This window comes from Mytilus trossulus, chromosome 2 (assembly GCF_036588685.1).
Source record: "Mytilus trossulus isolate FHL-02 chromosome 2, PNRI_Mtr1.1.1.hap1, whole genome shotgun sequence".
NCBI classification, from domain to species: domain Eukaryota; kingdom Metazoa; phylum Mollusca; class Bivalvia; order Mytilida; family Mytilidae; genus Mytilus; species Mytilus trossulus.
In genome coordinates, this window is record NC_086374.1 from 102527361 (window position 1) to 102541395 (window position 14035).

The following is a 14035-nucleotide window of genomic DNA, read 5'->3' on the forward strand; positions in this document are numbered from 1 at the left end:
ACACTTCTGAACCTCAGCATGTTGCATCGAATGATTAACTAATAGCAATATTAAAAAAAGTATCTAAAAACATCAATAAGTAATTTGTATTAAAATTGTGACTAAACAATCAACTTCTCATCATTAATACAATATGTAATCAGTCATGTGTACCTGCCCGACTCGGACAAATTCTGCCCGTCTTGCTTCTTCTTTCCGCGAACTTTGGACATCTTGAATAACATCACTAAATGCTCGTCGGTACAACATATTATTCTACAAAAACATAAAATATATTAACCAATATCTAATGTGTATGCCTGTCATGGTCTCTGTTTTAATTTGACAATATACAGTTGTCACAAGGGACCTGCAACGTCTGGTGTAAATAGCTAGCTTCTTGCAATATTGGAATTTGATAAATATCTGACGTTGTTATGTCAGAAATACTCCGGGTTCAATCAAGTAAAAAAGAAACCAGTCCGGTAATACGATTACCAATGTCAGCCTAGCAAAACAAGGCGTAATCTATCATCATGCCCTTATATTACGATATGAAAAATGATACATACAATTTCAGTATCTAATTAGATTAAAATCGCTAATTTACAGAATTAATATATGTGTTCATAGTAGTCAGCACGTCGGTGTTGACATGAATATCAATTATATGGTCAATTTTATAAATTTTCTGTTTGCAAAACTTTGAATTTTTCTAAAAACTAAGGATTTTGTTACCCAGGAGTAGATAACTTAGCCGTATTTGGCACAACTTTTTTGGAATTTTGGATCCTCAATTTATCTCAACTTTGTATTTATTTGGCTTTTTAACTATTTTGATGTGAGCGTCACTGATGAGTCTTATGTAGACGAAACGCGCGTCTGGCGTATAAAATTATAATCCTGGTACTTTTGATAACTATTCATAGGATTTCTATTATTAAATTTCAGGATATACATAACATGTGATTTAATGAGATGTTCTTTCAAATTAATGTATTTATACATTTTATATGAGCTATTGCTGTATGAAATTGTATATATTTGGCCTAATCAAACTGCGAAAGAATAAAATGTGTTTACGCTGATTTTGACAAATATATATATGAATATGTATTCTGTACTAATTGGTGAAATATATAATTAAGTGTTATTAGGTCAGAATTATTAGGAAACAGTTTGTGGGGTCCAGTATAAATGCCAATGACCTATTTATATTCCCAATTCCTACATCGATCTAGTAACATATATTTATGTAGTTCACATTAAATTATATCATCTGAGTACTCTAGGTACCTGATTCGTCGAATTGAGTGAAAACGTATTTATTGAATTGGAATCTTACCTTTATCTATTCCTTGTTAATGGACAGTAGTCTCAAATCTTATTATAGTTAACTGCATCGCTAATTTTATCAGATATTTCATTCAAGTTTAAGGGATTGAATAATAGGATTAGATCTTTTTATTTGATGCTTTAAATAACTTTTTATTGTCTCCTTGTTAAATTCAGCTACGGTCAAACGTACATAAAGAGTTAATTACTAAATATTAAAATCTCAAAAATACTAAGCTTCAAAGAAAATTCAATCGGAAAGTCCCTAATCACATGGCAAAATGAAATGACAAAACACATCAAACGAATGGACAACAACTGTCATATTTCTGACTTAAGAAAATGGTGGATTGAACCTGGTTTTATAGCGCTAAATCTCCCACTTGTGCGACAGTCATTTGTTTAAATAAATGAAATACTGTTATCAATCATTTATATTTAACAAGCATCTGCATCAAAATAATTCTTCATTATGTGTTAATAAAATTAAAACCAGCACAAGGGTTTTGTTAACTTGCTGAAGAAACGCAATTTACTGGTTGACTATATATAGATTTTTTTTCATATTGTATGCAGGCAAAGTGAGATCTATTTCTTTTCAACTCACACATTTTCTTTCTGCGCATTGGGTAGTAAAAAGTTATCAAAGGTACCAGGATTATAATTTAGTACGTCAGACGCGTAGTCAAAAGTATACAGATGTAACAAAAATTCCGAATTCATAGGTCGAATTGAAAATTGGAAACTGACATTTCAAACGTTATCAACCTACGGAACGAGCAATAAAACAACAATCAAATTCATGAATAGGTGCGGGCATTTTCAAACGAATATGGTTGGTTAAATCTAATTTTATAGCGAGCTAAACTGCCCAATTGTAAATGTTGTATAACAGTTACTTTGATACGAAAAAGTGAATAATGTTTGTAAATAAATATGCAAAATATAAAATAATTTGGATGAAATGAATGTTACCAATGTTATAAATTTACGGGGAAAAAGGAATTTGCACAATACAAGAAAATCAAATCATAAATATGAGTAATCTATATAAGACAAGCTACAACAATACAGATTATAACTAAAAACTATACTCAATTAAGTGTTACCTTGTTGATTTCTGACATGTACACTTGGTATAGATTTTTAATTAACATTTCCAATGTTCGTTCTCTCTTTTGTGCAAATAAAGGGTTATTTATTGCAGCCTTTTCACCATTTATTACTGAAATAAAGACAAAACAGAAGATGTAAATGCAATTATACGAAAATAGTCTTGACTAATGGGCTTTGATAGCCATTAGGTTCAGCTTTCTTGTCTGATAGCTAATAACCGATTTACATAATAATGGAATTTTCATTTTCCAGAATAACTTCGACGAAAAGCTGACTATTTATTTTTGCAATATTATGAATAAAAAAGCACAATATGCAGATAGAACATTTCATTATTATAGAAAAATGTTAAACATGACACCTAAAAACCTTAAACGTCATGGTAAGGTGTACGCCATATGGAACGCATCCGTGTTTCAGTTTTAGGAGGGAAAAAAATCATACATACAAAAATATTGTTTGAACATGAAAATATTGAAGAACTGATTACACTAAAGTTGCAAATGGTAAAATAAAGGCAACATTAGTATACCGCTGTTCAAAACTCATACAGCCATGGACAAAATACAAAATCGGGGTAACAAACTAAAACCGAGGGAAACTCATTAAATATAAGAGGAGAACAACGACTCAACACTGAAATGTAACAAACAGAGAAACGGACCAAGCATCATACAAAATCCCACGAGAATAAAAAATATAACATCAAAACCAAATACATGAATTTCGGATAGACAAGTACTGTGACACGTCTTATCGCACTGTGAATTTACCCTTAAAAATAAGAGAAAACAAACGACGCAACGTTAAAATGTAACACAAACAGAAACGAACAATAATATAACAATGGCCATATTCCTGACTTGGTACAGGACACTTTTAAAGGAACAAATGGTGTGTTGAACCTGGTTTTGTGGCATGCCAAACCTTGCACTTTAATTGCAATGTTAAATATAACTAAACAGTTATTGTCTTTATCCTGCAATTAATCATGTATATTATTACGGATGTCAAGTTAATTCAATATTCAACATTCAACATTTAACATTCATTTTTTTTTTTTTAGGAACACTAAAATGTAACACACACAGAAACGGACCGAGCATCAGACAAAGTCCCACGAGAATAACAAATATAACATCAAAAACAAGTACATGAATTTAGGATAGACAAGTAAAAAAAAACCACATTATCCCACGCGTTCGGTTTGATGTTTTTTTTTATTGACGCGAAACGATTTTGTATAATTTTGACACTAAGAAGTTATATTTTTCCATCATAAAAACTTACATTTCACCAGTAAAAAATCCCTAAACTCTCGATGGTCGTAAAATGTTGGTGGTGACGGCAGAGGTGGCCCAAATAACGGAACAGATTCTTCTGAAAATACCACGAGCCTACAAAAAATTAAATGTTATTTAATCTGAACAGCAATACACGCATTTTGATATCAATTCTTCATCATTGTAGTAGTGGTCAGCATGCTTGCTCATACAGTTTAACATCATGATTTAACATCGGGCTTATTAAGGTATGCATTAATATCAGTGGTGTCAGTTTTGGATTATAAAATGTTTATTTATTGGGCAGTAGAAACCATGAAAAAAGTTGCCAGTATGGTTATTGCCAATGTCTTTTGATTCTGTAATGTTATTTATAAATAACGTGTATTGTCCACTTTATTATCCCTATGTGTTTTCTGTCTGTATTTGATCTTAGATTAATCCTAATAGAACATTGATATCTTCGTTTTTTTACGTAAAGACACAAAACAACATCCATGTTCAAATCGACAACAAAGTCGCGATTGATTTTACACATACAGTTTTAGGAATGAAGCACAAATTTGATTTTAAAATCTGTATAAACTTAAATTTATTGGTTCGTTGCAATATCCCCCCTGCTTCATACTTCCATATATCATGTTTAGACAATTCACGTTTGTTAACTAATTGGAAAACCGTGTCGGTTTCATTGCGATATAGTCATGGACGATTCACATGTATAAGTGTTTTTTGCAATGTAAAATGAAACAAAATTTTTTAATGGTTAGGGTTGAAAATTATTAGACATCTTTTAAACAATTTGTCGTGCAATGGCACAGTTTACACATCAACAACTTCTACAATAGATGTGTTTAATCATAAAATGTCTTCATAATAAGTGACATGTAATGTAGTGATAACGAAAGACAATTACAGATTTGCAACATTCCCAGTATCCATCGAATATAAATAAAGATTTTAACAGTGAAATTTGATTGTATAAAATCAAAATTATGATGGTTATCTGATCATACCAATACAATAAATGTCTGGTTTTGGCTATAAAATGGTTTATGTGAATTTAATGTCATTATGAAATGGGGTCTGAATGTTTTTCTACATCGATTAGGGAATAACAGAAAACAAAAGAATAAACCCTTGGATATAGTTATAATGCTTACAGTGCAAAACAAGTAAAGATCAATAGGTGTTAAATTATCTTAGAGTACATATTGAAGATAGTATTTTATTAAGATGAATAGGCTATAACACTTAAACGCAAGATGATACAAGTTAAGTCATCAAAACCAGAAAGGGTAATGCTGAATCCAATTCTTTCTGTTAAATCCCTTAGTATTATAAAATTAAATCTATGATAATTCTTTTATTTTATTAGATTTTTAATTCCCGAAAACATGAAAAATCAAATGGCTAAAAACATTACACAAATCATTCCACAAAAAAGTTACAAAAAATATGGTTATTATTAGCTGTACACGTTATATTATTCTAATACTGTTGGAAAATAGGTTTAAACTGTTTGACCAGGATTAATAAAAATTATTTGTATGAAAATTGTATCTGAAACAGTTATTGGGAAATCGAATTTACGCAACCATTCTTTCTTTAACTAGAAAGATCGGATCACCTTGGACAATTGTCAGATCGTTTATGGTCATGTAATGAGGTATTGAACCTAATAGGCTATTGTGAATTTCCTATCCAGGTTGAATAAAGATATCATCGTGTCCTTATTTACACAGGTTTGTCTTCTTCTTTAATCGTTTAGAAGCAGGTGATGTTATGCAATTGCCTATCATTTCTCGTGGTCATTTTATATGTAACTTAAAGGCTGAAGTCTATAGACGGATTATTGCCACAAGTCCATAATTTTCGCAGCCAGTTATAGGTAGCATTTTTTTTATTTCAAATTCCATTTCACCACCCCCATCTGTAGTTTTTCTATCAGACAAATTCTTATTTATGTCGCACTGAAAATCAGATTAACGGGAATAGACACAAAACAACCAGCTGCACTAAATTGCAAAACAGTTGAAGACATGTTATTATTTGCATAATCAATCAATAGTTTTATTTTTCTTGTCGGATTCTGTACTATTAGCTTGAAGCCAAAATTTGTTTTCTTTCGATTAACCGATAAAACGAGCTCTATTACAACAGAAAATTGTTGTTAGAATTTCTGACGATTGTTGGTGAATCCCTTTGAATATTTTTATATGGAAAGATACTATTACAACTGTAAGAATAGCGCGAAGCGATATAATAAAAGCACACCTCCATTTTTATCTTAAAATTTCAATTGCATGATTGATTTATTAAAAAAGTTCACAAATTTGAGAACCCCACCGCTTTACTTGATTTACTGGACACAAATGCATTAGTATTGCTGGTCGGTGAATCAGCTTTTAAAACTTTTATTATATTTTGACTGTATAGAAGCACATATACATTTTCTTCTGCAATATCATATTAATAATTGTAGAGTGCTGTTAAAATATAAGGAATATTAGGAAAAGTGGATGGGCAATTCTCTAGAGTAACATTTATCTAGTATTAAATGATTCGGTAATGGCATGAAGAAATAACAATATATATATAATAAATTTGCATGCTAACAAACGTTTTATCTTTATACTAGGAACAAGTGCTGTAATTTTAAATTGCGGATGTATATATATCATTCTTATTTTACTTAGTTTTCTTGAGAAGTGGCCGTACCTATCAATATCAAGACACGAAATAAAGAAGTGCTGAACCTTAACTGATGCAACATTAACGAGATGTTTTGAATCCATTTATTTCAATTGGAAATTCGGTCTTGTTATATTGAATACCATTTGCAACATAGAAGAACGAATGTTGACACATACTTGTGGCGCATGGAACGATAATAATAACTATACATAAATGTTTACCTGTAACTGTTATCCTGTTTACAATATACAACAACTGCAAATATATCTGAAACGCTAAGGAAATTTAAATTTTCTATTTTTTCCTTTCTATTAAAGTCATAAGAAACCTCAAATAAAAAAAATAATGCATATGTTTTTTATAACTAAATGGATAGCTTTGATTATAAAACTTATGTACATATACTTTTTCTGAAGAAAATTCTTTGATTTATTCATATTTAGAAGAAATTTACTTTATTTTAATTGCTTCCTTCCAGCAAGCTATTCCCCCGACATATTTTCCGTATGCAAACTGACCTCAGTGTGACCCATATCGTAAAAATCCGGTGATCACAATACGCATGGATGTCCTTAAAATAAACTATTATCTGAATTTACATGTTAAACACGTGCTCTCTTTCCATGCTTTTTTTGTTTATTTTTTGTCGATTGTTGACAAACAGATGACCATCGTTAAACTTCGGCTTCAAAACAAGAACTTTAATTACCTGCCATATTTTCACAACAACACTAACCGATTGAAAAAATTAATAACGATTATACGAAATTTACACGAAAAAAATGATAAATTCGTGCACAGAAGACAAAGTTTATTTTGTTTGTATGCATTAGTTCAAGAATTGGAAGAACATCATTTTTTCACCGGTCACTAGTTTCTTATGACTTTAAGGCAAAATTAACTTATTAGCAAAATGGTGCAACATTATAATTCTCTCAATACTATTGCAAATCTATTTCAAATTATAAGGATTCTTTATGTTACCGCATATAACAAAAGAAGATGTGGTATGATTGCCAAAAAGACAAATCTCCACAAGAGACTAAAATGACACAAAATTTACAACTACAGGGTACCATACGGCCTTCAACAATGAGCAAAACCCATTCCGCATAGTCACCCAACAAGAGCCCTGACATGACAATGAAAAACAATGTAAACGAGAAAACAAACGGCATAATTAGACTGGTAAATTCAATACTGTCATCTTGCAGTCAAGTTAGTACTGTTAAGTAGTTTTCAGTTGAATCGGGATGGATCAAAACATAATAAGATCAACATTGGTTAACCAATGAGTGAGTTCAATTTTTATCATCCGTTAATTTGAATTTGCAATGTTGCTAACCGGTTTGAAAAGAAGAAATGGTAAAAAAAACCTTCTGATTTTGCAAATGATATTAAAGTTTTTTTTTAGAAATTCAGGAGCATCAGTTGTCGGAATTTATTTTAAATGATATAGAGCAATTTTGTCTGACAGTATCCGATATGTAATTCAGAATTGTGACTGCCGAATAAATCCTTGACAATTACAAAGTATTGACAGTTTCGTCAGTTTGTGTTATGACTCATTAGGAATCGAAAAGTATTCAATAAACAATGAACTCTCGATGAACCTTCAGAATGTCGAGTAATAAAACCGAAAACATTTATATTTCTTAAAATTGCAATTCAAAACAAATGTCGTGATTATAACTGCTGTTACTCATGCTATGCTTCTTTCGAATAAGGTCTTAAATAATAGTCTTCCAGCAAAGATCAACAAATGAATCATTCACAGAAGAAAAATCTTCTATGATTATTTTGTGTACTGTAAAACGGTCAGGACGTTTTTCCAAAACGTATAGAGACAATAGGCATACATAACAATTCAAAATAATAGACCAATAAATCAACATATTCTTATATCGCTAAAAGCACATTAGTTTAAAAGTATGAGTTTTGGCTAAATTGTATGGACGGGGTTATGAGAAGTTGCAATTTAATGAATAAAATGGATACTTTCTCCCCCTTTTACATACAATTCACATTTTCATATTCTTTTTTAACAAAATTTGGGCAAATTGTAAAGCGAAATAAATCACGTTTTATATTTTAAGATACAGTTTAAGGAGTTGTTAATGTATACAAAATATCATTAAAATCCGAAATATCTCCGAAGTATGCTTTTCCTTAAATTGACAATGACATAATTACACTTAAAAGAACATAGCAATTTGATCGTCAACTAATAGCATTAGACATTTCCGATTTCGAACTTTCCATTTACATGCTTTAAATCTATAATCTTTTCCGGTTTTTGTTTTAAATCATAGATACTCCAACTTAATTTGACCTCCTGTTTCAAGGACAGTTACTAGGATGAATATCGCTAACAATTCGAAGAAAATAAGAAAATGATTGTATGAAACACCATGGATGATATATGACCTTTTTGTAATCACATATAATAAGAAAGTTATTATCTCAAAACTGAGTCTGTCAAAGATGACAAAATTTATGAATTTGTTTTCGTTTGTAAAAGTCATTTTTATATTTGTTTTCGTTTTAGTTAGACTTAAAAACAACATAACAAGCAGAGTGTATGGTTCATAAAGACACATACGTAAGGAAAGATATATGACGAGGAATGAAAATTATACCACATCTCCTTATTATCATATAAAATTACAATACTTAACTATAATCATTTGATAATATAAGCAAATAAAAAAATGCTTGGTGTTAAACAAGATAATTACCAACACAGATACCAATGCTATAAAATAAATACAACTATCACTGCTTTCATTTACCATGAAGTTTCTTGTACTTTTAACATGTACCTTTAATATTGAAGACATTAAAAACAAATTATGTAAATCCAAACTCACAAGTTATACCTTTTAGTGATAGAATTTTCGCAAAGAATTAAGATTGAAGCTTAAACATTAATAAACCTGTTTTGCATTTAATATGATTTATAAGTAATAAAGGATGTATTTTATCTGAATAGTATCTGAACGAATTGATTTGTAAAAAGTAAAATCACAAAAATATTTGTAAATGCGGCCTTTCACGTAAAACCTAAAATAAAGTAATGTTGGTATTCGTTTGGTTTATTATATCAAAAACAAACTGAATTGATTACTCTACTTCTACTACAGTGTTTAGGGGAATAATACATTGAATCGTCTTAATGTAATGATATACAAATAAATGTAAAGGCGTTTTATGCGTGAATTTGGCGAAAATGTAAATTAAAGTTTTCTAGCATTTTTTTTATAGTGTTACCTAGACGCAAAGTAATTTTGGTTTCATTACTATTGAGTTACCATTGGTACATTCTTTCAAAAAGGATACGAGTAAACCTTGTTTTCATCATAGATGGCTTAAAGGTTGTACTGTCCACTTTATCACATTCATAAAACACAATATTTACAATGTCGTTGCCTATATGTCTTTTCCGCTCAACCTAAAAATAAAACACATATTTAGTTTGACCGTTAGGTAGAAAAACATAGAATCTAAACACATTTTCCGCTTCAAAAAGAGATTTACCATAACTAGCATATCAATTACTACAATATTTTGTTTGTCTATTACAATGGTCGTATAACGAAGCCAAAAGAACCATGCTAATTGACTAGTCAAGAGCCTTGCAAATTGAGCTATATTTATGTCAATGGAAATATTACATAGGAAGAAAGTATTAACTAGACAAAATTAAAGAAGGAAAAAACATGAAATCAAGGCCATATTAAGGTGACTTTAAGGTTTAATGAAAATAACATAATCTGTTCGTAATCGGTTCATTCTATCGAATGTATTTAATGACCTATCTTATAATATGAATCAATGTCGGATGCGCCAGGAAAACTGTGATGATGCAGCAAATAACAAAATTACCAAATTCCGAGGAAAATTCAAAACAGAAAATGCCAAAATCAATTGCTAAAAAACATGAGACGAATGGATAACAACTAACATGTTCCTGACTTGGTACAGGGATTTCCATTATATTGACAACAATGTGTGAACAAATAAAACTGACATAAAAGGTGATGATGTCAAAATAGGGGTATAACGGAACGTAGTTCAGATGAACGTGGAGATATTACGGACGATGCAAATGTGTTATACGTTACTTACTAAGGAATATATGTCCTTCAAGCATTAACCATTTTTACCGTTACTTAAACCAATTTTAGAGTTATGTTTTAGATGCCTATTGATTTCTTAGGAACTTGTCTTATGAATTTGAGTCACCAATTACAAATGTAGTTCTAAAGTCTTCCTTGTTAATTCCGTTAACCAGTACTATTAAATGAATGTTAAATGCAGAAACTTCCATTTGTTTTTATCATTCTTATTGTCAAATGTGCGTATTAGGCACCACATTTAACAAAATGATTTTTTATTAAAAGATGCATATTCATAACATACAATTACTGTTACATAGGAACAGTTTGGAAGAAAATCCTAATTGGCGATGTCCTTGGAATAGTTGAAAAGTTAACGTAATTAACTTTGACAAACAAGGAAGTTTAAACATTAGTATGTTACATGAAGACACTTAAGAATATCTATAGAACTTGACTGCTTTAATTTGATCAAACCTTTTTAGAAACAATTCGGTTAAAGAGCTGTTTTTCTAGTATAAATTGAGTTTTCCTGTGGTACATTAAAGCATCATTCATATACCATGTTTATCCAATAGCGTTCTTAGCAATATTTACGGAAGACGATATCGTTAAAGAAGATCCTACTTGTATGGTATAGATTGAACATGACATGCAATCAATGATAAGAAAACGTCCTCTATGAAATGGAACAATTAACATGATGATGTTTATTCTATAGGTTATAATATCATGTTACATCTATTATATACTTGGTGATATCTTTGATACAATTTAATAGTCAATGCAAATATGCATTCTACTTCACAATAGATTACGTTCAATTCTGTTATCAGTAATTGTAATTAAACATTAATCAAGAAAATCTCGCTGATTGTTATCATATTTAAATGCTTAGATTTTGATGCCATTTACATTTACCAGCGCAATATTATTGGTTTTTTGCTTTCCAGCATAGTTCTAAGAAGTTTTAAGATAAAGCCGTTAGTGGTTGAAGAATAATACTCTCCGGTGCATGATATATAATTGAGAAATCCTTAATACCATGTATGAACAACTACTAAAGACAAAGCAACACGAACCCCACCAAAAACTGGGGGTGATATCAGTTGCTCCAGAAGGGTAAGCAGATCCTGCTTCACAAAGTTGTGCGGAACAGACTTTAAACATACATTTTATTTTATTCACGACGTACGGACGCACATGTGTTAATAAAATAGATATGATGTTTCATAATTAACTCTGAAATAGTATGAATATATTTCACGATTGTTTGTAAGAAACACGTTCATTGAATTCATTATCACGGATAGGAAAATTTAGTATCGTATTTGAATTTTGCAGCAAACATTTCTTAGAGTGCATGATTCATTCGATGAAAAAACCCTAACTAAATTCTTGTTCCAATGTAATCAAAATTAACAATATTTTGTATGCCTTTATTGACAAAGTTCACTGTATAAATCATTAGTAATTGAATTTGCGTTGATACACATCGCAGATTACAAACTTTGCAGTTTGAAGAATAAACTCATCCTTCTTACAGGCACAGAAATGTGCTAGAAAATTAAATTTCAGGCAAAAGCAAATTATCTTAATCAATCATATTGCTTTCCAAAAATCAATATTGACTCTCTTTGACAACTATAGTGTTTGTTGGATTAATTTTGTATTCGTAATTAAATAATTAATTATAGAAAAAAAGTGATTTTCTTGGTCTTCTGGGTATCATTTGTATTATAGCTTTTATTTCTACGGAAAGAGATTATATGGCTTATGCCATTTATTCCAATAGAATTACAGAGGATAATTCTATAGATTAACCTAGTATGCACCATATGCTTTTAAAAGCTAAGAATAAACAACCAAACATGAATGTTATTTCATTTCATTCATAAATGTAGAGTTCATTATTCAACAACATCAAACAAAATACTGCTAATGCATTAGTTAATGTACATCCATAGGAAAATAATTGAAACATTGGATACGTCTTAATATGCATAAACAACTATATGACAGTAAATAGTGCAAAATTATAAAACGGATAACGTAGGAGTTGAAATGTGTTCAATGTGTCCATTACCTTGAATCGTCAACAGAAAAGTTTGAACCTATGAACAACAAGCACATGGGAACGTATGTTACCATTGAAAAAAATCCGAAGAAAACTAAACAAATCCAATGGATCCGACTTAAACGGACATTAATGCAGATGCCCCGTAGACTAAGCCATTAGTGCACCTCATGTAGGACTGACCCATCCCATTACACATTATACACCGCTGTTTAACAATTGGATACATACCTGCTGCATGTTTTCTTTAGAGATAGGCAGTAGTGTTGACACATGGAACATTATCTCATGCCCCTCATACACTGTATAAACTGACTCAGTTCCAGTAGCATTTGCTGAAACATAACCACAGATAATAAAAGTAAAGTGTTGAGTTGATCGTTTCCTTGGACTGTTTTTTTTCATTCCTTTTTTATCTCAAATTAAAATGTCTATTCAAACTGATCAAATTGCATTATATTTATTCTGGATTTTTACCAAATCCTGATATCTTAATGTGGTTCTGTTCGTTAACTTTAAACAACGCGACTCGACTACATGCTCGTGTAAAACATGACATTTTCTATCGTCACAGACTGATGGATCGTTGTGAGATCATAACAACACGTACAAATATTGAATAAGTGTCTGGAAATCATCGAGATTCGTTTTTTAAGTCGAAAACAGCAGTTCTCCACATGACAAATTATCACTTTAGAATATATCATTGTTACGTTTTTTTTTCTAATCAAATTAAATTGTCAATATTATTAATTAACAACGTATTATGGTATGGAGTGTTTGTTGTAATTTCAAATTTTGGTCTATTTTATCTTAAAAATTGCATGGGAAGAATGTGTTTATGTTTTATCTTTGACGAGTGTTTGATACTTTCTTAACAACAACAAACAACTCTGTATCTGGTTTACAGGATATTTTCATAAGAGGTCATTCAAGTGTCATGGTTAGCTCACATGTTTTTATAGAATGACATTTTATTGAAATTGCATATTTAATAATATAATTCAACATTTAATGTGAATGTGATAGATCTAATTAATCAACAGTGGCAAACACATATGCTTATTTATCTAATGATGATGAAGATTATACCCAGCATTCATATATTAGCAAAGAATAGAGAGACAATGTAACATTTCCATTGCTTGTCACAGCAAATGAGACGACTGTTATAAGTGTTCATACTTACATTTTACGTCCAAGCCACCTTTGAATTTGTCCCATCCCTTTAAGGAAACAGAAGAACCCAGTAAGTGAAGAAAGCTGTTGAAACTCTCTGTTGTCTCTTCTGAAAAGAAAAGAAAATTAGTGCTTCCTCGTTAATACATATACTTATGATAAACGTTTTAGGAAAACATATTTGGATTATAAATGGCACCTATATATTTCCTAAAAACAAAAACAATACTGAGCTCATAAGATTTTAAAAC

The 14035-nt window shown here is 30.4% G+C and overlaps 1 protein-coding gene across 5 annotated transcripts in view; it reads right to left on the bottom strand.

Annotated features, from left to right (window-relative positions):
- Positions 1 to 14035, bottom strand: part of LOC134708574 (GTPase-activating Rap/Ran-GAP domain-like protein 3) — an 83278-nt gene that overhangs the window by 14438 nt on the left and 54805 nt on the right. For all 5 annotated transcript variants that reach the window (XM_063569219.1, XM_063569221.1, XM_063569222.1 and 2 more), the window contains exons 9-15: positions 13795 to 13893; positions 12837 to 12940; positions 9750 to 9861; positions 6632 to 6677; positions 3721 to 3827; positions 2424 to 2539; positions 154 to 255 (exon numbers count right to left, since the gene is read on the bottom strand). In XM_063569219.1, coding sequence (XP_063425289.1) covers positions 154 to 255; positions 2424 to 2539; positions 3721 to 3827; positions 6632 to 6677; positions 9750 to 9861; positions 12837 to 12940; positions 13795 to 13893 — 686 coding nt within the window. The remainder of the gene's footprint in view (positions 1 to 153; positions 256 to 2423; positions 2540 to 3720; positions 3828 to 6631; positions 6678 to 9749; positions 9862 to 12836; positions 12941 to 13794; positions 13894 to 14035) is intronic.